This window comes from Talpa europaea, assembly GCF_964194135.1.
Source record: "Talpa europaea genome assembly, chromosome: 7".
Taxonomy (NCBI): domain Eukaryota; kingdom Metazoa; phylum Chordata; class Mammalia; order Eulipotyphla; family Talpidae; genus Talpa; species Talpa europaea.
The window spans coordinates 106,393,960-106,415,767 of NC_140074.1; the positions used below are offsets into that span (position 1 = coordinate 106,393,960).

Genomic DNA, 21,808 nt, shown 5'->3' on the forward strand with positions numbered 1-21,808 from the left:
TAGCCTTTGTGTGTAAAGAGTAACAGTAACACCCACGTACCCTCCAGTTAAAAAGTATTTCCATCAATCGTTTTTCAAACGAAGGCCTGACTGCGCCCTGCCACTCACCGCCAGCTGGGTATTCACGAGGGCCTGGCCAGGAAGTGAACCAGCTCCCTGGGGCCGGGCCCAGGCCGCAGAACAAGTGCACCTGGGGAGCCGCCGGCGGTCGGGTCACGTGGCCAGGGCCGCACCGCCCCCGAGCGCGGGGTCACGTGAGAGCACCGCCCTGCTCCGTCTGGGCCCGCGGCGAGGTGGAGCCTGGCGTTTGCCCCGGAAGTGGCTGTCCTCGGCTGACAGCTGCTTGTAAGGGGGCGGCCGCGGCTGCAGGCCCAGGGCAAGATGGCGCTGCGACCGGGAGCGGGAGCCGCCGGCGGCGGGGCCGCGGGAGCAGGCGCGGGGGCCGCCGGGGGAGGCAGGTGAGTGTGCGGAGGGGACCGGACTGGGTGGGCCCGCGGTCCCGCCGACGCTGGACTGGCTGAGGTAGCGGCTGGGGTGTTTGGCGGTTATGGCGGTTTTCTCCCGCTGCAACCCCTTTCTCTTTAGAACTGGGTTATGGAAGATGGGTCACCCCCGGGGGACTCAGCCGGAGGGGGCGGGTGGAGCCCGCGCGCCCGACTCCTGGGGCCCCGCGCTGGGGCACGGGCTGCTGGAGCCAAGTGGGGCGCGAACGCGCGCCTCTGAGCCCGGAGAAGGTGAGGGTCGGCTCGGCGGGAAGGAGGAACCCCGACGCCTCGCCTCTGGTCCTGGCTGGCTCTGAGGCGGCCAGAGACTTCCCCTGCCCAGGGCTTGTCGGGCTTGACCCAGGGAATTGTCTGGAAGGCTCTGAAAAATCTGGGCGCGGACCTGGACAGCTGGTTCCAGGAGAGATGTCCCAGTGTTTGTATTGTCTGTCTTTTCCTCATTGGAAGTGCCCAGACTTTTCTTATTTCCTAAATACTTGAGAAACCGCAGGAAAATCTGCAGACCTTTGGATGGGTAAATTGGAACTCTTGTAGATGTAACTCTGAAGGCTTGTCTCTTTATTGAACATCAAAAATTCGCAGTTACGCAGTTAGTACGACCTAGCTTCAGACTTGGTGACTTAGCCCTCCGACATATTTCAGCAAACCATTGCCTGTGGTTCTCATACCTGAAACGGTAAGGGATATAAACATTTGCAAGTTGACAAGCTCGTTACTGACGGAAATGTTTTGTTCCAGGACGTCTTTACCCACTTCTGTAATGCCCTAGTGTGGTTTTGTGGCCAACACATACTGCATACACATTTGGAGATAAAATTAGCTTTTTGTCTTCAGCATCCTAAATTATTTTTAGAAAGCCAGGTGTTAGGTTTTTGCTATGCAGTGTTATAATTTTGGAGTTATGAACACTAGAGAAATGTAAAGTCTTTACAGTTATCACCTGCAGGTGCTTTATATACCAGGGAAAAGGCATTGGCTCTTTAATAACCACCTGTGTGCAACCCCATTTTTCATTTCCTCTACACATCTTTGACTTTAGATATAAAACTTTGGGTTTTTGTTTTCTAATTACTGATATTTTACACTTTTCCATGAGTATTTGGTGAATCAGTTTCTGGCTGGAGAATAAAAATATGTAATCTCTGTTTCTCTCCCTTTTCTATGTGTGATGATGGTTTCAAACATGTTCTTGAGTGAATTTAATTTGACCAAACATAGGATCAATCAAAGTACTAAGTCCTGGGAAAATAAAATCTTAAAAGAATTTGGCATTCTAGGCTTTGTTTTTAGTGGGTTTTTTTGTTTTTTTTTTTTCCCCCCCCTTTTCGGGGCGGAGCACGTCAAGGGAGGACCACAGTTGCAGAAAATTGAGTGGCTCCTATCCCTTAGTGTATTTTAATATCATTGTACCATAAGCTCACATTTTTTTATAAGTGTGGCCTGGCTTGTGATTAGAATGATTGATTTTAAAATCTCTTTCCTCTGTAAATGTAGTAATTTCCACATTCCAAGATTTTAGAGGCTATATGGGAAGAAAATGGTTCAAGTGACTTACCTTGAAAATGTATGGTAAATACATTAAATATGTTGGGAACTTTCTGAGGCTGAGAAACTATGCTCAGCAAAGACTATTACTGTTTTTAGAAAACTCTGATGTATGAGGATTGAGTTAGTTTATCAGGAAACTAACATGGTAAACTAAGTAAGTCTATTTTAGGGAAAAAAGAACCAGGCAACCTGTAGGGTAAGGAAAAAATGTCAGGCTTTTTTGTCCTCCCGCCATCAGGATAGATGATGGATCCTTCCGGTCCTGAATGCATGCCTGATGGCGGGCACCTGGTGTAGGGTGTGGGCATAGGTAGATGGGATTCACCTGGGTTGAGACTGGGCTTTTAAGGGCGGCGTCACGGGGACGCCAGTAGAAACCAAGAGAGAAGCAGAGAACCCCGGAGAGCCCAGAATGAAGACTTGCTGGGGCCTGGGAGGCCTGCCAGCCTCCCGGCCCCCCCAGCACCCCTGCCTGCCGTATGCCTGGTGAACCCCAATAAAAGCCTGCAAAAACCACTGAGGACTCTGCCACCTTTACCTGGTCTGCATGGGATCTCCTGCCCTCTAGACAACCTCACTCAGCTTTTAATGAAGAACACCCTTGAGCTATTAACTTACCCTATTTCTTAGATACTTGTTTCTCTTGTAAGGGGCTAAGCAAAAAACAATGGGATTTTCTAGTTTTGTTAATATGTTGGCCTACTTTGATGAGTATCTTGAGTGGGCTACTTTTGAATCAGTGGTAGAGCTATTTAAGGGGTAAAATTTACTCAAGAGATGAGAAGTATTAATTTTATTTTTAAGATCAAGTGTGGTAGGAAAAAAAGATGAAAGATTTTGATCAGCCTGTATTCTGGGATATTATTTGTGTGCTTTGTCTATTTTTTCCTGCTCTTGTAGAAATTCCTAAGGATTTTTCATCTTCCTCTGCTTCTAGCCCATAATATCAAAAAAATTCTGCAATATTTTTGGCTTCAGCTACACTGGAGGCAAAAAAAGAGGTATTTTAGCTGGGCCTCATTAAAAAAAAGAGAATGGGGTCAAGAGATTGTCTTAGAGGTGGGAAGGCCTAGGGACTAGCAGATGGGCCTGGGGGACTGTGGCACGGAGTGGGCGAGAAGAGTTTTGTGAGATAAAGGAAAAGAATGTTGTGCTAAACCTGGAGAAAGCCTTGAATTTGAGTATAAGGGAAAGAAATTCAGTTTAAGTAGAAATTAGTGCACAGTTTTAACCCCAGGCGTGACCTCAGCAAATGGTCCTTTAGGCAGATGCGCCTCACCTGTGTACACAACATGCTTTAGAAGCCATAGAGTGTAGAGGAGGAGAGAGCCATTAAGCTCTGTAGGAGTCCAGGCCTGAGAAATTAAAACTAATCTAGGTTAGTAGCAAAAGGGAAGGGAAGGATGAACTAAATAGGTATGTGATAAGCAGAGCTCACAATTCTGCTTTCTGCTTTCACACTAGCACATATGTGATAAATAGTGGTTTTACCTTTGAAATTAAATTGTTGGTCACTTTGCTGCAGTTTTTTGCCAAAATTTTGCTGCCTTCAATGTAGCTTGAATCCACAAATATTTGCAGACTGTTTTTTTGTAACTATGTGTTAGAAGCAGAGCAAGGTGAAAAGCCCTTAAGGAGTTTATGAAAGGGGGGGGGGGTCTTTAAGCATGTTGCTAGTCACGTAAACATTGCAAAGAATTGGATGAATGGTTTACACAGATCATTGATTATTTGCTAAATTATTATTGGAGTGAGTCATGTTTGTGAATTTAGTATTTATGTTTTTGAAATAACCTTTATATTACCTGTTCTTATCTGTTTTGTTGTCTAAAGTGGGACCTCAGTTAACTTGTGGTTCTGTGTTGTCATTTGACATTGGAGAAACTACACAGGCTGGTGAATGACACAGCTTAGAACTTCACAGTAATATTACAGTTACTGGGCTGGAAAAAAGAAAATGTAACTCAAATTTCCAGATTTTACTTAACTGATTGTGAAAAGTCTCTACAGGTTGATTACCTTAAATGCCTTGCCCCTAATTTATAAATCTTAACGTGTGAATAACCTTTTAAAGAGAAGACTACCAAATTTCAGCTTACAACATTTTTTTCAGTTCACAGATAACTTAGCTAATACGTCTAGTTTCTAGTTCACAAAAGCTATTCACTGTGCAACCCTCTCTGGGTGCAGGCCTGCTTGTCAGCAGTAGTATCTGCTGGTGGTTCAGATTCTCTATAAGGCTATAAATAACATAACCAGGGAGATGTCCAACTAGAACTTTATAAGCAACCTGACAAAATTTGTGGAAATTTTAAAATATTTTAGAACTGAAAGATTCTAAAGTTTGGGTTTTGGTCTTTCTCCTAGAAAGGGGATAGTGTATGTGATAGAAAAATATTAAAAAAAAAATTTTGCCACAAAATACCTGGATTTTACTAGACTCTCTAACCCCCTTCAGATCCTGACTCTCATATTAAGAGACTTTCCCACTCTTTTTCTTCTTTCACTTGACCTTTTTCTTTCCTTCCAGTATCAGAGGAAGAAGACCCTCTTCCTTTTCAAAGCTGATCCCTTTTGCTACTTTGCTTTGTAAAATTGATTCCTTCAAAAATCTTGTTTTATCAATCACTGAATGTATCTTTTATATCTTAAATACTTCTCTATAGGCCCTTTACTCTTCCTCTGTGGAAACTGTTGACTCAGAGATCACCATTTTAAAAAACAATGATCTTTATTAATCATTTTGATCCGTTTATTGCATTAGATACTAGTAACTGCTTTCTTCTTCCTGAAATGTGCATCCTCAGTAACTGTCGGTTACAACCAGTTCTTGGTTATCAGTGATCATTCCCTAGTCAGTATTTACCGTAAGACTTTTCTAAGGTTGTCCTTTGTTGTCTTCTCACTATATATGTACATTACCTTAATGTATTACCTACAGCCAGAGCTTAGTTTGTTGTTGTTTTTTTTTTGCCTTTATTTAGAAAAGCCTTGCTAGATAAATCTGTATCTTCCTTCTGAGCTTAAGTTAATCTAGTTGCCTGCCAAATTGCTTCTCGTGGACACACTCCTGTACCTTTCTCCCCAAACCTACTCATGTTGGTTTCCTTTTCAGTAAACAACATCTTCATTCTTGCAGTTGCTCAGGTTCAAAATCTCAGTATCCTCTTCAAATGTGCTTTTTTCACTGCTAGACCCCCCTCCTAGCAGTTTGCCAGGCCCTGTTGAAATCTTCCTTTTAAGCATCTTTCATTTACTTACCCCTCCTTTTCCAGTCCCAGTACTCTGGTTATGGCCCTTTTCATCTCTTAAGATTATTGTGGTTAGTTAGTTCTGTTTTTTTTTTTTTTTTAAAGATCTATCTATTTATTTATTTATTTATTTATACATGCACTGGGTACAGTCAGAAGCGCGGGAGGGTGAGAGAATTCACCAGAGCGGGAAGCAGAGTAGGCAGAAGGACCGAAGTACACTGCTGAGGGGAGCCGCGGGTGGCAGGAGAGAGCTGCACGCCATGTGGGACCCTCCTCCAATGGCCGGGGTGCAGTAGGGGATCGAACTGGTGCTACAGAGGCTGCGGGCAGCTTCGCAACCCAGCGCTCAACCGCTGCGCCACCAAGGAGGCCCTATTTCTGTTTATTTCAAGTGTTTTCTGCCACCCCCTATTACCATAGAAACCTAAAGCCCATTTCTGATCATTTCCCTTTTCTCTACATTAGGGAAATTTAAATGCAAACTGCAATAAGATACCACTTCACACCCATTGGAATAACTATCATTAAAAAAAAAAAACACAGAAAATAAGGTGTTGGGAAGGATGTGGAGAAATTGGAATCTCTTGTGTATTGCTGGTGGGAATATAAAATGGTAATGGCTTTGGAAAACACTTGGGTGGTTTCTCAAAAAGTAAAGGTAGGATTACTATATGGCCCAGCAATTCCACTCAGATACTTCTATACCAGTGTTAATAGCAGCATTATTTACAATAGCCAAGAGGTAGAAGTAAGCCAGCTCCATCAATAGGTGAATAAATAAAAGGTGGTATGTAAATACAATTGAGCTCTGGGCTGCAAAGCTGCCTGCAGCTTCTGCAGCACCAGTTCAATCCCTGGCTGCCTGTGAGGGTCCCACATGGTACGCAGACCTCTCCTGCCGCGTGCGCCAACTGCTCCCCTCAGCGGTGTACTTAATCAGTCTGCCTGTTCTGCTCCCTGCTCTGGCTCTGGTGAATTCTCTCACCCTCCCGTGCTTCTGACTGTACCCAGTGCTTGTATAAATAAATAAATAAATCTTTTAAAAGAACCAAACAACAAAAAAAAAGGTATGCTTAGAGAAATAAATCAGATACAGAAGGTCAAATATTATGATTTCACTTAATATGAGGGTACCTAGAATCGACAAATTCACAGAGACAAAAAGTAGAATAGTGGTTACCAGGGATTGCTTGGGGGTTGGGAAGAAGTAATAGCTGATTACTGTTTAATGAGTGCAGAGTTTCTATTGGGGATGATGGAAAACATTCTGGAAATGGGTAATTGTGATGATTATACTGCATTGTGAATTTACTTAATGCCACTGGACTATGTACTTTAAAGTGGTAAAATGTTATGAGTATTTTACCACCATTAGTAAAAATCCTCTCCCAACTTCATATAATATTCAGAAAAATTAACCATTTTAAAGGCCCTCTATAATCGCCTTACTTTTCTAATCCTATATCTTACGTTAAACCTTAAGTCATTTTTCTGAACGCACAGCTCTGCCCTCAGAGCTTTCACTCAAGCTAGTCTGCGTGTCTATCTTGAAGATTCAGGTCAAAAGATAAATTCGACAGGCTTCCTAAGATGTAGCCCATCAAGTTACTCTTTCTCTCTCTTCTCTTCTCTGTTAGTGTTTTGAACCTTGTATCCTGTGTTAAGGTTATTTGCTTGCATCAGTGTCTTCAAAGAGATTGCAAACTCATTCAGTCCTTTCATGGAGTAGGCATTTAATAAATGTCCATGGAATTGAATCTAATCTCACCCTCATTGTGTGGATGAGGAAACTGGAAACCAAGGAAGCCATCCTGGAACTATTTTCAGTGTTTTCTGTCTTTAGTTCAGAAATCTCCCCACACTAACATGTTGACTGTCATGCCTTTCATGGACCTTCAGTCTGTGTTGGTGTTGTACAAGTCAGGATCACACTGCAGAACAAGCTGCACTTCTTGATTCACCAAAAATGTGCATATTTTACTTGAAATCTTTGTACATAGGAAGATCCTAATATATTTTTGTTTTGCTTTTCAGCTTCATGTTTCCTGTTGCAGGTGGAATTAGACCCCCTCAAGGTATGTGAAGGCTTAAGTTTTGCACTGTTATTTTTCACTGTTATGTGTCTGAATTTGGAGATTATGTGGACAAATTTGAAGTACTATGGCTGCCAAATAGAGCAAAATTTTCCTGTAGTCTTGAGCCAATATTACAGCTATTCTCAAAATTTCTCAGAAGTCATAAAATTTGAGGAATAATAGGATCACCCTTCAATTCTCCCATACATACTTAAATACCTTGTTTAAATGTTTGCAGATTATTTAACCTCAGAGATGAAGAAGGCTTTCAGGACAAGAATATTAAAGAACAAGTGACAGCAATGAAATAAACTGTAGTTCTCTAAATGGCATATTTCTCCTATGTAGATTCTTTGTCCTCCTGCTAGATTGTTAGCTACCTAAGTCAGGGGCCATGTCTGCCTTACACTTATCAGTATTTCCAGCACCAGGCATGCTGATAGAACATAGTAGGTTCTTTATAGATGTTTGCTGAATAAGTAAATGATTCTCTTGAGTTATTTTGTGCTACTGTATTTTCTCTTTATGAATTTGGTCTTCATCTAATCATGTACAATACAGATCACATATTCTGATTCAGTTTAAAATCTTTAGGTCTCAGTTTTATTCCTACAAATTTCTCTACTATGTATAGCCCTCCTCTCAATTCTAACTGTGTCTTCAAGGAAACAGTAATGAAGGGAAATAATCTGGATGCTGTGCCACTGGCCACAACATAGAAGGCAGACTGTGTCCACCCTTCTCTTGGCTCGTAGTGCTCACTTCTCCCACTCTGATGTGCCTCTCCCCTCCACATACCACGCTGCTTCTGAAAATTTGCCCTTCTCACAAAGTCAGTGTTGATGGTGTGGCAGACATGCTAGAGAAACAGGCACTCGCAAGTCACCAGTAGAAATGAAAGATAAAAGAGCGGCACAGTAGCAGGTGGTCAGTGGCTCATAGTGACTCTATCTCCATTTATAATCAGTGATGGAGGTCCAGTTTCAGTTAAAATTTTCCAAGGGTCAGTCGTATTCTTTTCATTGTGCTCATGTTTATTCATTATTTAAGCTACCCTTAATTAGATGTGTCCAAGATGTAGATCAGATGGTTTGAGATCTTTGTTCTTTAGGAAGGCATTACCTAGTTATGTGTTCATTATCATGGCTCATTTTCCATTTTTATAAACTTTCAAGTAAAAAATCTACATATGGAGTAGTGAAGGAACAGGACAAAAAGCCACAAAGGTGGTCTGATACTTTTTTCTTCTGAATTATAATTTTGTCTGTTCACATTAAGTATGTTAGGGTAGACTTTTATCATTTCAAGACTTTAAATGAGGCATAAATGATTGCGGAAAGCATATTTAAGAAACTGACAGCAGGAATGGCCAAATACCTGAGTTACTTATTCAGTAACTAAATGAAATTAGTTAAAATAAATAAACTTTGGGTGTAAAGGGGGAAGGGGAAGAACATTTTACTATGGTTATATTCAATTTGTGTGTCCTAATTCACCACCACAGCTCAATACCTTTGTATTGTGTTCTGTCTGGAATACTCCTCCCAAATTACTCCCCCATTTCAAGTCCTTTTTGAGATGCCAGCCAAGTGAGGAAACCTTTTCTCACTATGATATAATGTTCCCTTTCCCTGACTCTCCCTGCCCTCCCTTTCCCACTATTTTTTTCCTCTTATCACCCCCGATATATGCTTATTTTACTTCTCCAATTGCAGTGTAAGCTCCATGAGAATACAGACCTGGTTTTGTTCACTGCTGTGTCCCTGACATGTAGTAGGCCCTCAAAAACTTGAATAAATGATTGAATGAATAAATGAATAGCTTGCCGCTGATAAATGTTAGCTACAAGTGTGGATGGCCATGTTTCTGAAATTAAGTTATGTATAAGTAGCCTTCAAGATTCAACAGAAGCCACAAGATAGACGTGGTTTGCTTTACCAGACCTGTGATTTTTTTTTAATCAAATTTGATTAAAAACTCCTTATAGTAGAACCAACACAGAGGTAAAATGTTAAAATGCAAAACAGAATGAAATTTGTGTTCAGGCTATATAGGAGTTTTGTTTTAGACACATAAACACACACACACAAAGAATCGTGAACTGTGCCTAATATAGAGTAGTTTTTATTAAATCCCAAAGACATGTATCTTTATTCTTCTTTGCTTTTGGAAAACTATTGGAAAAGTTTGGGAGATGCTAGTCTAAAGCATACTTTCATGATAGTTTCTGTGCCATTGCTTTACATAATTTGCATGCTAGAGACTGTTTTGTGACAAATGTTTTAACTGTTCTCATAAGGACAGAGAAGGAATAGGCTATCTTTGAATATATTAGGTTTTAAACAGTTTTACTTAAGAAACTGAGGCACAAGTTGCTCAAAGTCCCAAAGCTACTGGTAAGTGGTATTTCTGTTACCTAGAGTCCATGCTCTTAACCACTGTTGTATTAGTTATCTGCTGCTGCATAAACAATAGCCCAAAACATTTGAGAGAGAGAGAGAGAGAGAGAGAGAGAGAGAGAGAGAGAGAGAGAGACTGTGTGTGTGTGTGTGTGTTTGTTTAAGAATCTGAGTGACTTCACTGAGTGGTTTTGACTGAAAGCCAGAGAGATTGCAGTCAAAATGTCAGCCAGGCTGCAGTCATCTGGAGATTTGATGGGACTGAAAGATCTGTTTCCATGGCTCACTCATATAGATGGCAGATTTGTGCTGCTGTTTGGCAAGAGGCCTCTATTCCTTGCCACATGAATTCTCCATTGGACTACTTGAGTATTCTCATGATGTGGCAGGGGCTTTTCCCAGAGATCTTAGAGAACAGGGAGGAAGAAGCACTTGTTTCTAAGTACCCTTGGAAGAGAAACACTGTCCTTTCTACCATATCCCACTGGTCATGCTGGTCAGCCATGTGTGGTATTAGAGGCAAAGGTTGCTGAGACCAAATAGCATAATTCAGTCATGTTGTTAATATTTTAAAGGGTGAACAAAAATTCTGTAGAGCAGATACTATTACCTTCACTTTGCAGGTGAAGTTTTTTGACTTGCCCAGTATTATCCAGCAAAGATGATAGAGTTGGAATTCATACTCAACTCTCTCAAACCTGTTCTTTCTCCATTATATTGTGCTACTCAGAAAACAAGTCCTTTAGGTACAGGTGATTTTTAAGAAAATAAACATGAAAATGTGTTGACTTTAATGATATCTATCTTTTTCAGCAGGCCTGCTACCAATGCAGCAACAAGGATTTCCTATGGTCTCTGTCATGCAGCCTAATATGCAAGGCATGATGGGAATGAATTACACCTCTCAAATGTCCCAAGGACCTATTGCTATGCAGGTACTTGTCTCTTTAGCCAATAATTTGCAAAGTTGATGTTTGTTGTTATGTGTCTACATTTTAAGAACACACATTAGAAGCTTCATGTTATTTTTATTTTTTGAGATTTTTATTTTTATTTAGTCATATAAGAACTGGAGTGTAAGCCAGAGGTGCAGGGGTAAGAGGATTCACCAGAGACAGAGTGGGGAGCAGAACAGGTGGATCTACTGAAATACACTGCTGAGGGTAGCAGCCAGTGAGACCGGAGAGCTCTGCTGCACCATGTGGGTCAGCTCCCTGGGCAGGGATTCAACTCATGCACAGTGATTGGCAGTAGCTTGATAGCATTGACTTTAACCCCTGCATCACCAAGTAGGCCCCATATTATTTTTTTTAAAAAGTATAGTTGGGCCTCTCTGGTGGCGCAAGTGGTTAAGACACAACCTGTGAAGCTGTCTGCAGCCTCTGCAGTGCGAGTTCAATCCCTGGCCAGCCAGGGAGCAGCCCATGTGGCGCAGCAGACCTCCTGGCCCACCCACTCCTTCCCTCAGCAATGTACTCCAGTCAGTCTGCCTGTTCTGTTCCCCACTCTGTCTCTGGTGAATCCTCTCACCCCCGACACCTCTGGCCTATACCCCAGCTTTTATATGCATAAATAAATCTTTAAAAAAAATTAATTTTTAAAAAAAGTATAGTCTGCATCTTAGTTGACTTCCTTCAAAATAAATACTATGTTCATAAGTATGAAAAAAAAAAAGAAAATCATTAAGGAAAATCCACTGACTTCTTTAGACTACTGGCTTAAGAATTTTAGAATGAAATTTTGGAAAATTCAGGGACCTGATGCTATGAACTAGAACTGTTAGAAGAGTTAGCACTGTTAGGAAATTGGAAGGCTCCAAGACTTCTTTATATCATGGAATTATCTCGCTTAATCCCCATAGCAACTTTTTAAGAAGATGGTATCTCTGCTAAGGCTTATGAGGATGCTCACAGGGAATAGTAAGCCAGGATTTGAACCTAAGTCAGTATGTCCATACTTAATAATATGTCCATATCGTACATATTATACATTTGAATTCTACCAATGTTAGGGAATAATTTTGAATAGTTTTGAATTGTTTCAAGCTGTGATACGACACAATCAGGTTTGTATTTCAGAAAGATCTGACTGCTGATTGGAGAATGAGTGGAGGAAGAGGGGAAAGCAACAGTGGTTGTCAGGAGCATCATTTAAAGGCTGTTAAGATGTTGGCGTAAATCAAGGTTATAGAAAGGGATGTTTTTAAAGACTTCCTATTAAGGAAGTAAAATCATTAGGACTTACTGAGTGATTGGATGTTGGAAACAGAGTCCTGCAGACCTAGTGTGCTTTATGGTGACCAACGCAAGAAAAATTACTTTGGGCTGGTCAACCACGGGTGAAGCTTGGAAACCACGTTGGGCGCCAGCTGTTATAGGGCAGCCCCGATATTGAACGGGTTGCCTGGCTGTGTTATAGGGCAGCCCCGATATCGAACGGGTTGCCTCACCTGTGCGCTTAAGGGACTTATTAATACTCCACTACAGGCATACACAAAAGGTTAATAAAAGGTTTATTTACAAGGGAAAAGAAAATAAGGAAAATGTACAGCCAGGGAGAAAATAGGAAAATAAAGTCTTTAATGCGTCCTACCTGATCTGCCGACCTGGAAACCCAAAGGCACTCTGAGAGCTGGCCGGACACTGCGAGCTGGCGGAGAGCCAAAATGGGGGACTCCCCTCCAAAGACCACGTGTCTGGCTTTATACCAACCTGGCTGCTTAACCCCACCCTCAGGTCCCAGCCACCTTCCCTTTGGTGGTGATGGGATTTGGAGTTCCCAGTGTCTTTGGCTTTGGCCTGGGTTGGGGGTGGAGTCCACAAAGCCTATATGGAATTAACTTTAGGACATCCTTTTCCCCCTAACAATTGGAGAAGGTGGTATCAAATTGAAGGTGCTATCACGTTTTCTATATGAACTGCTAACTGGTGGTATCATTTATTAACTACAAAAACACTGGAGGAGATTGATGGTACTTATTGTTGACTTTGACAAAACCCATGAAATATTCAAGTGGATGTGTCCAGAGATAATTTAATAAACTGACTTGTAACTCTGGGTTGAAAATTAGTGACTTGGGAATTATCCGCATGCCTTAGGGATAAAATAGAATATCCAGGAATACTACAGATGGAGAAAATAGACCAGGATAGAACCTTTAGGATTTTAACTTTTAAATCCAAGAAAATGAGTTGTCAAAGGAGACTGAAGAAGAGCAGCCACAGAAGTAGGGGAGAAAGTTAAAGAACAAAGCAAAGATTTTTGGGGTCACACAAAATCCCAATTTTGTCACTTACCTGTAGAATAGGATGGAATAATAATACCTTGACAGTGTGTTTGTAGAAATGGTTGAATGAAAAAATAATTTAAAGCACTTGGAATTGTACCTAGCACTAAGCAAGCAGTGACAAATACTTTTTGTATTAAAGTTAAAATCAGTAACAATCTTTCAAGTGGCATGACATTATTTTGTGTTCTGTCTTTAATAGTCATCTGACTCTTAATGTTTCCATGCTTTCACTGGCTCCAAGCTCCCATTTTAGCCAGAATATACTTTCCTGAATAATAACCATAGTAATAATAACCACCATTAGTTCCTTACATTTGCTATATTCACTGTGTACATTGTATCGCTTGTTATTATACAGAAATTCTGGAAGATAGGTAATATTTGGGAGTCAGTGCTCTGTTCAAGGCAATCAATTCATTTCAGAGCAAAGATTTACACCAAAACTATCTTATATTTCAGAGCGTGAATTCTGTTTCCCAAATGGCAGTTATTTGAGTGTAATCTTCATGATTTTTGCCATGTAGTATTAACTTTTTTTTTTTTTTTTTTGTGGGACCCTTGCCAGAGGCCAAGGAATGAACTGGCACTGTAGAGGCTGCGGGCAGCCTCGCAGCCCAACGCTCAACCGCTGCTCCACCAGGGGAGGCCCATTATTAACATTTTTAATTAAGTTTTTAACAAATTCTAACGGGAATCTTTATATTGTTAAAGTAAATAGAAAATCTTATTTTGTTATAAATGCAGAGTAAAAAGATATGACAAAACACCCCAAAGGCTTGAAAATATAATTATTGAAATTTATAAACCTCCTGTTTACTTTCTCTTTGTTTAAAAAAAAAAAAAGAGGAAATAAGTACAATTTACCTGCAAAAGTGGGTCCTCCGTGGTGGCACATGGGTTAGTCTCAGCACTATCAAGCTATTGCCAGCTTCTGCAGCATGAGTTCGATTCCCAGCCAGGAAGCTAACCCACATGGCGCAGCTGACCTCTCCTGACTCACCCGCTGCTCTCCTCAGCAGTGTATTTCAGTCAGTCCGCCTGTTCTGTTCCCAAGTTTGTCATTGGTGAATCCTCTCTCTCTCTCTCACACACACACACACACACACACCTCCCCCCCCCCCCCGCACCTCTGGCCTATACCCCAGTTCTCGTGTGCATAAATAAATAAAAATCTAAAAAAAAAAGAGTATGCATAGAGACGAAGAGCAAATAAGGCAAAAATGTTGATATATTGTTTTTTTAATATAGTGTTCTTCCAGATTTTCATTAAGTTTTAAATTACAAAAGGATTAGATCAAAAAAAACAGTAACACTTAAAGCAAGACATAAAGAGGAATCTGAATGAGAGTTGAGGAGAATTAAAGAGGATTTTCCTAGTGCCATGCAGAACTTGTGTCCCTGTTTTAGTCATCTGTGACGACAGATGGGAAATATAGATCAAAGCAAATATTCTATAGTGTTTTTTTAGAATTGGTGAATAAAATTGGTAGTATCATGATTTATTTATTTGAAGGATACATTTTTAGATAAAATGCAAAGATAAAAGTAAGTTTTGGTTATCACGTAAGTCTCCATTACACAAAACTAAAAAGAAAACACTCAAGACCTATAATATTAACAGTTTTTATTCTGAAATATTTCAGGCATTTAGGCAAGAATTGAATACATGATGAACAATATATGATAAGTGCATAGCTTTATCAAAACATTTTTAGTTAAGCTTTTTATGGTAAGTGTTTATTTACATGCAATTGAAGAAAATCATGCAGAGAGAGTCTTTACCCAGTTCCCCCAGTGGTGACAATTTGCAGGCAATAGTGTATATCACAACCAGAATATTAATACTGATTAGCACAGATTTACTTCTATCACTTCAGGGATCTCCTCATGTTGCCATTTTATAGCCATATTCATCTTCTCTCCCTCATTTCTTGGCAACTGCTACTGTGTTCCCATTTTTATAACTTTATAATTTCAAGAATGTTCTCTAATTCAATCAACCTTGGGGAGTTGGCTTTTTCTTTCAGCATAATTCCCTTGAGATTCATCCAGGTGGTTGCATGTATTAGTAATTATTCTTTTTTTCCTCAGATTTTATTGGCTTAGCAGTTGTTCACATAACTATATAAATTGAGGAGTACAACTTCACACCTCCAGAAGGGTACATGCTTCACTCACCCTCTACCTGTCACCTCCCTCTGATAATCACTGTATTTGTCAGAGACTAAGAATTTTTTTGCCAGTTTGTTTTCTTTGGTAATTTGTATTCTGCAAATGAGTGAAACCACTTGGCAACTGTCTTTTGCTTTCTCACCTCAATATTTATTCATTTTGTCCCAAAGGGCCCTATTTCATCTTTTTTAAAGTAGCTGAGTAGTATTTCATTGAGCATACATTCCACAATTTTTTAATCCAGTCATCTATCTTTGGACATTTGCATTGATTCCAAGTCTTATTTATTGTAAATAATGCTGCTATGAAAATAGGATGCATAAATCTTTTTGTATTAGTGTTCCATATTCTTTGGGTAGATTCCTATGGGTAGTATTGTTGGATCATATGGTTATTTCCATTTTTAATATTTTTGAGAACTCTCCATACCGTTTTCTGTAGAATTCAGATTTGAAACAACATCCTAATGACATTTTTTTTTTTTAATAGAGGCATGTTTTATTTATTTATTTGTTTGTTTGTTTGTTTGTTTGTTTTGTTTATACATGCACTGGGTACAGTCAGAAGCGCGGGAGGGTGAGAGAATTCACCAGAGCCAGAGCGGGGAGCAGAGCAGGCAGAAGGACCGAAGTACACTGCTGAGGGGAGCAGCGGGTGGCAGGAGAGGTCTGCGCGCCATGTGGGGCCCTCCTCAGGTGGCCAGGGAGCAGCCGGGGATCGAACCGGCACCGCAGAAGTCGCCGGCAGCTTCTCAACCCAGCGCTCAACCGCTGCGCCACCGGGGAGGCCCCCTAATGACATTTTTAAAGAAAATAAAGAAGTTATAATATGGAACTGCAAAAGACTCCAAATAGACAGAACAATTCTCCAAAGAGAAAGGAGAAAAACTGAAGTATCACATTCCCTAACTTCAGACTATACAACAAAGTGATGGTAATCAGAACAGTAAGATAGGGAATTATGCTGTAACTCAAGCAAAACAGTAGCTCAAGGAGCGATTCCTGATATAAAGTCAGATGCAGGGGGAAGTGAAGAACAAAAAGAATTATACACGTGGGCATATCTAATGAATACTGTATAAAATAATAACTATGTTTTTAATATTCAGAAAAATTAAAATACATGTAATAGTAGTATAGAACTTGGAGGAATCTGCATTCTGTGAAAAAGATATTGCTAACATTAGATTTTGATGTGTGAATGCATGTTGTAATTTCAGGGACAACCTTGGTAGGACATTTAAACCCTTTGTAAACAGATAGAGATAAAAAAATAGAATGAGGGGAAAAAAAAACAAAAAGGCGAGGGCAAGTAGGAAAGAAAATGAAATGTAGAGAAAATGGAACAAATCACAATATAAGATAGTTCTAAATCCAAATATGTTCATAATTACATTAAATGTTAATGGTTTAAATGATCCATTAAATAAAAAAGTCTAGGTAGTTGATGCTTATAAAACACACTTTTAAGAGCCTCCCCTGGTGGCGCAGCGGTTGAGCTCTGGGCTGTAAAGCTGCCCGCAGCCTCTACAGTGCCAGTTCAATCCCCAGCCTCCAGCGAGGGACCCACATGGTGTGCAGACCTCTCCTGCCACGCCCGCTGCTCCCCTCAGCAGTGTATTTCATCAGTCTGCCTGTTCTGTTCCCTGCTCTGGCGCTGGTGAATTCTCTTACCCTCCTGTGCTTCTGACTGTACCCTGTGCTAGTATAAATAAATAAATAAATCTAAAAAAAATAAGTGCATAAAGCTTTAAAAAATAAATAAAATAAAGCACACTTTTAAAACATAAGGATACAGGAAAGTTTAAAGTAAAAGAATGAAAAAAATACTAAACAACCAAATGAAAAACATACTGTAGCTACAGGAAAATTAGACAAAATAGTCTTTAAGGTAAAAAAAACTTTAAAAGCCTAATGGTAAAGTAGGTCTTCCATTAATAACCTATATAAGATAGAAATTGCCAGAACAACAAAGAGAAACAGCAAATCCACAATAAATAAAGATACAGATTTCAGCAATCTTCTTAACATACTTGACTAATAAATACTAAGCACTGTTTCCCCCAATTGCAAAATACACTTTCTTTTTAAGCGAGCATTTAGAGATGATCCAATTATTGGTGCTGATAGATTGAGGGAATGGCTATGGTGATGGTGAGAAGGTCAAAGACCTGAAAGGCCAAAGGTTTTGATGAATCATCCATGTGAGTATTGATGTCACCAAAGCAGTTTAACATTAGAATGGTAGATAGCAAGTTCTGGAGGCTTTGGTTGAGGGTGAGTAGCTGATATGAGTAGGATAGGATAGTAAATGATGAAGTCTGATGGTGAGAAATTAAAATGTATTCAAGTTTTTGAAGGAAGAGGGGGATGAACAGGTTAGAAGAAGCAAGAAGGACTATTCATCTACAGGAAAGCAGTGATCTCCAAATTAGAAGGTTTTAGGTGACAGCCGATTTCAATTAGGGAACAGAAGGGGGAACATTTCAAGGAGCAGGTTGAAAAGAAGTTTTCATTCAATAAAAATTGGTAACTATCATTATCATCATCATTAATATTAGATTTTGTGATTAGATCTTATGTTACACTATTCTTCCAAACACTTCGGTGAACTTCCTTTTGTTGTACTGATAAATATTTTATTAATTTCTATAAAAGTTTGGATACCTGGCCTGTGATGAAAATCAAAATATTCAGTATCCTGTCATACATGCTAGAAAATAGGTTTAATTTCATTTGTGGAATATCTACCATATGCCATTGCCAAAAATATAACATCTATGATAGAATACCTCTTCTCAAAGAATGTGGACTAGAGCATGCTTTCGTGCATAGGGAGATGAAAGACTTTAGACACACACACACCCTTTCAGACTCTAAGATGGTGAAAGAAATGGAAGGGGCAAATTATTAAGGGAAACTTTCCATTTTTAGCTTGTCCTTTGAATCTTTCACTTAAGAACATTTATATAGTTCATTTATAAAAATGATTTAGAAGGACTTTACCGAAGTTAGGGTTTTTCCTGATAATAAATCAAGGAGAAATTATTTTTTTAAGACTTTGTCTATTTTTTCCAGGCAGGGATACCGATGGGACCGATGCCAGCTGCAGGAATGCCTTACCTAGGACAAGCACCGTTCCTCGGAATGCGTCCTGCTGGCCCACAGTACACTCCAGACATGCAGAAGCAGTTTGCTGAAGAGCAGCAGTAAGAGATGTGCTGGGTGCAAGGATAACAAAGACACATGACAGCAGTCATTTAAAAAGTTGTCAAATATTCTCTCATGGAGAGTTGAAGCCAAAACAGTCTCGTTGTCTTTAAAACTCTTTAAAATACTTTTAAGTTTAAAGCCAGAGAGGACCTTTAGCAATTTCCTGGTTTAATCCTCTTATTTTACCTAAATCATGTTTGAAATTAATATTGTGAAGAAACAGAATTGTCATAAGAACATGAAATTTAATATTGGAAGTTTTTAGTTCTAAAAATGCTAGATGATGTGGCTGAAATTGTTAGTAGAAATAGCAGTATAACACAGTTGATAATTCCTGAAACTGGTTCTTTACTAGATTTTTTTCCTTCAGAAAACGATTTGAACAGCAACAGAAGCTCTTAGAAGAAGAAAGAAAACGACGTCAGTTTGAGGAGCAGAAGCAAAAGCTCAGGCTGTTGAGTAGTGTGAAACCCAAGGTAATATAATTCCACCACCCTCCCCACAACACACACATGCTGTAGGTACTCTTCTCACGTGTTCAGTGGGCTTTGTCACTGAGACACCAGCCAAGCTGAGGCTGGGGTTGATTGCTTTCATTTTGGTATATTTAAGTCCTAAAATAAAGGATTTTTCTTTTTCTATGGAGACATTCTATTATTGAGGGGAATGGGTTATCAACCTTTTAACTACAGTTGTAATGATTATAATCTTTTCTTGGAAAATATTAGTACAGGATACTTAATATCTGACAGCTGTATCCTAAAATATTTATAAATGGGACATTCACTATTTTTATCTATGCTGTAGAATATCATATTATACCTTTGCTTTATATACTTAAGTTTTCTGACTTGGAGAATTCATTATCAGAAGTATGTGGTAAAAATATTGGACATTAAAAAAAAGTACAGAAATATCCATGCATTTATTGTTTTCTAGGCAGGAGAGAAGAGTAGAGATGATGCTTTGGAAGCCATAAAAGGAAACTTAGATGGATTTTCCAGAGATGCTAAGATGCATCCCACTCCAGTATCACTCCCGAAGAAACCAGGTAGTTTTTTTTTGTTTGTTTTTTGTTTTGTTTTGTTTTGTTTTTTAAGATTTATTTATAAAAGCACTGGGTACAGTCAGAAGCACGGAAGGGTGAGAGGATTCACCAGAGCCAGAGCGGGTAACAGAACAGGCAGACCAAAGTACACTGCTGAGGGGAGCAGCGGGTGGCAGGAGAGGTCTGTTGCACCATGTGGGACCCTTGCTGGCAGCCGGGGATCGAACCGGCACTGCAGAGGCTGTGGGCGGCTTGGCAGACCAGCGCTCAACCGATGCACCACTGAAGGAGGCCCAGAAACCAGGTAGTTTAAATTAAAACTTCTTTCGTTGGAAGATGACAAAGTCCCTGTTTAGTTGACCATTTTGTGTGCATAAACAGTGAGTTCTTTCTTCAAGTTAGGTGCAAATTTATAGAGAATTAAGAGCTTCTGGTTTGGACAACTACTAGAGACGGGGGAAAAACTTTGTGTCCTAAATAATGTCTATATGACAACTTTGCTTAAAACTTCTATATAGGGCCTCCCCCGTGGCGCAGCGGTTGAGCACTGGGTTGCGAAGCTGCCCGCAGCCTCTGCAGCGCCGGCTGGTTCGATCCCCGGCTGCTCCCCGGCCGCTCCCCGGCCACTGGAGGAGGGTCCCACATGGCGCGCAGAACTCTCCTGCCACCCGCTGCTCCCCTCAGCAGTGTACTTCGGTCCTCTGCCTGCTCTGCTCCCCGCTCTGGCTCTGGTGAATTCTCTCACCCTCCCACGCTTCTGACTGTACCCAGTGCTTGTATGTATAAGTAAATAAATAAATCAAAAAAATAAAATAAATTGAAAAATGTTTAAAAAAAAAAACTTCTATATAAACGGCTATGTTAACATTAGTAAAATCCATTTGCTAAAAGAAAATGTAAGAAAGGAGTCTACTATTTCATTTTCATTGCTTAAAAATAATTTAACTTTTTACAAGCTAGTTTGCTTTTTATTCAATATGGTTAAACTTGTGAATTCTTAAAATAATGCTTTTTTTTTAAAGATTTATTTATTCATATAAGAGCTGGGGTACAGGCCAGAGGTATGGGGGTGAGAAGATTCATCAGAGACTGGGGAACAGAACAGGCAGATTGACTGAAATACGCTGTCGAGGGGAGCAGCGGGTGAATCAGGAGAGGTCTGCTGCACCATGTGGGTGGCTCCCTGGTCAGGGATCGAACTCGTGCTGTAGTGGCTGCGGATAGCTTCATAGGTTGAGTCTTAACCCCTTACGCCTCCAGGGATGCCCAAAATAATGCTTTTTTTTAAAGTCATGAGCTTTATAATGCTCCTTATGAAATTTTAGCTTCTTTGAAATATTTCTTTGTAGTTTTGTTATCATTTATCTTTAAATAACAAAGAAAATGTCTAAATGCACTGTAATGGGATATTTTGGGGTTTTGTTGTTTTGAACAGGTAGCAGTTGAAATGATTCTTATCTTAATTGTTAATATATACTTTTTAAAATTCTTGATATTTTCAGCTAATTCCAAGAATAACATGCCATTATTAGGTAAACAGTTTTTATATAACCAAGAAAATTCTATTTTCTGCTGGTACATATTGCATTGATAAATTTTATCTTAACTCTTGCATGATAGTACTCTTCACAGGTAAAATGTCAGGGGAAAACAACCCGAGATTGGCACAGCATTCTGTTCTTGGCTTTCTGGGAAAGCTTTGACTTCATCCTATTAATTTTACTTGATAGGCTGTATACTCAGGTATCATTCCAAAAGATGCCTCAAGGTAAACTACATGCCAAGTTTTAACTTTAGAAAGGAAAAACTTACCTAAAAGTGAAAATTATAAACTAGAGTAATGTAAGAATAGTCCTTGGAAGTTAATACTAAAAGCTGGATCCAGCTTGGGTCTTAGAAAAAGAAGCTTAGAGTGGAATGGTCTTTGTCATCTTAAATATTCCTAGTATGTTAAATAGCTGTTTGGACAACCAGGTGTGATTCAGCAAACTGACTAGTAAATAATAAGTTGGTATTTTCATGTTCAAATAGTCTTAGCACTTATGCAATTAGTTATTTCCAGTTAATCACTTCATGTTCATCCAGAAAAATATTTTGCTGAAGTAAGCCCACGGATTTCCAGAGCCTCTCCAGTTAGAGTCTTACTGTAGGCCTAAAATATGTAAAAAGAATTTCCAAGGTTTTTACCACCAAAAATCTCTTTTAATTTCCCCCCATATATTATATATATATTAAAATACAAGTTTATTTTCATGTAATTTTTGGACTTAATCATATGTATATAGCTGCAAGGGTTTATAAACCAATT

General features: G+C 39.6%; 1 protein-coding gene across 1 annotated transcript in view; it reads left to right on the plus strand.

Annotated features, from left to right (window-relative positions):
* Positions 1-381: 381 nt before the first annotated feature.
* The window catches only part of SYNRG (synergin gamma), a gene marked incomplete at both ends in the record, with an annotated part of 71,014 nt that continues 49,587 nt past the window's right edge, over positions 382-21,808 (plus strand). Inside the window, 6 exon segments of the mRNA XM_084239086.1 lie at positions 382-458; positions 7,340-7,380; positions 10,593-10,714; positions 18,318-18,448; positions 18,823-18,928; positions 19,392-19,503. Of these exon segments, the coding sequence (XP_084095212.1) occupies positions 382-458; positions 7,340-7,380; positions 10,593-10,714; positions 18,318-18,448; positions 18,823-18,928; positions 19,392-19,503 (589 nt within the window).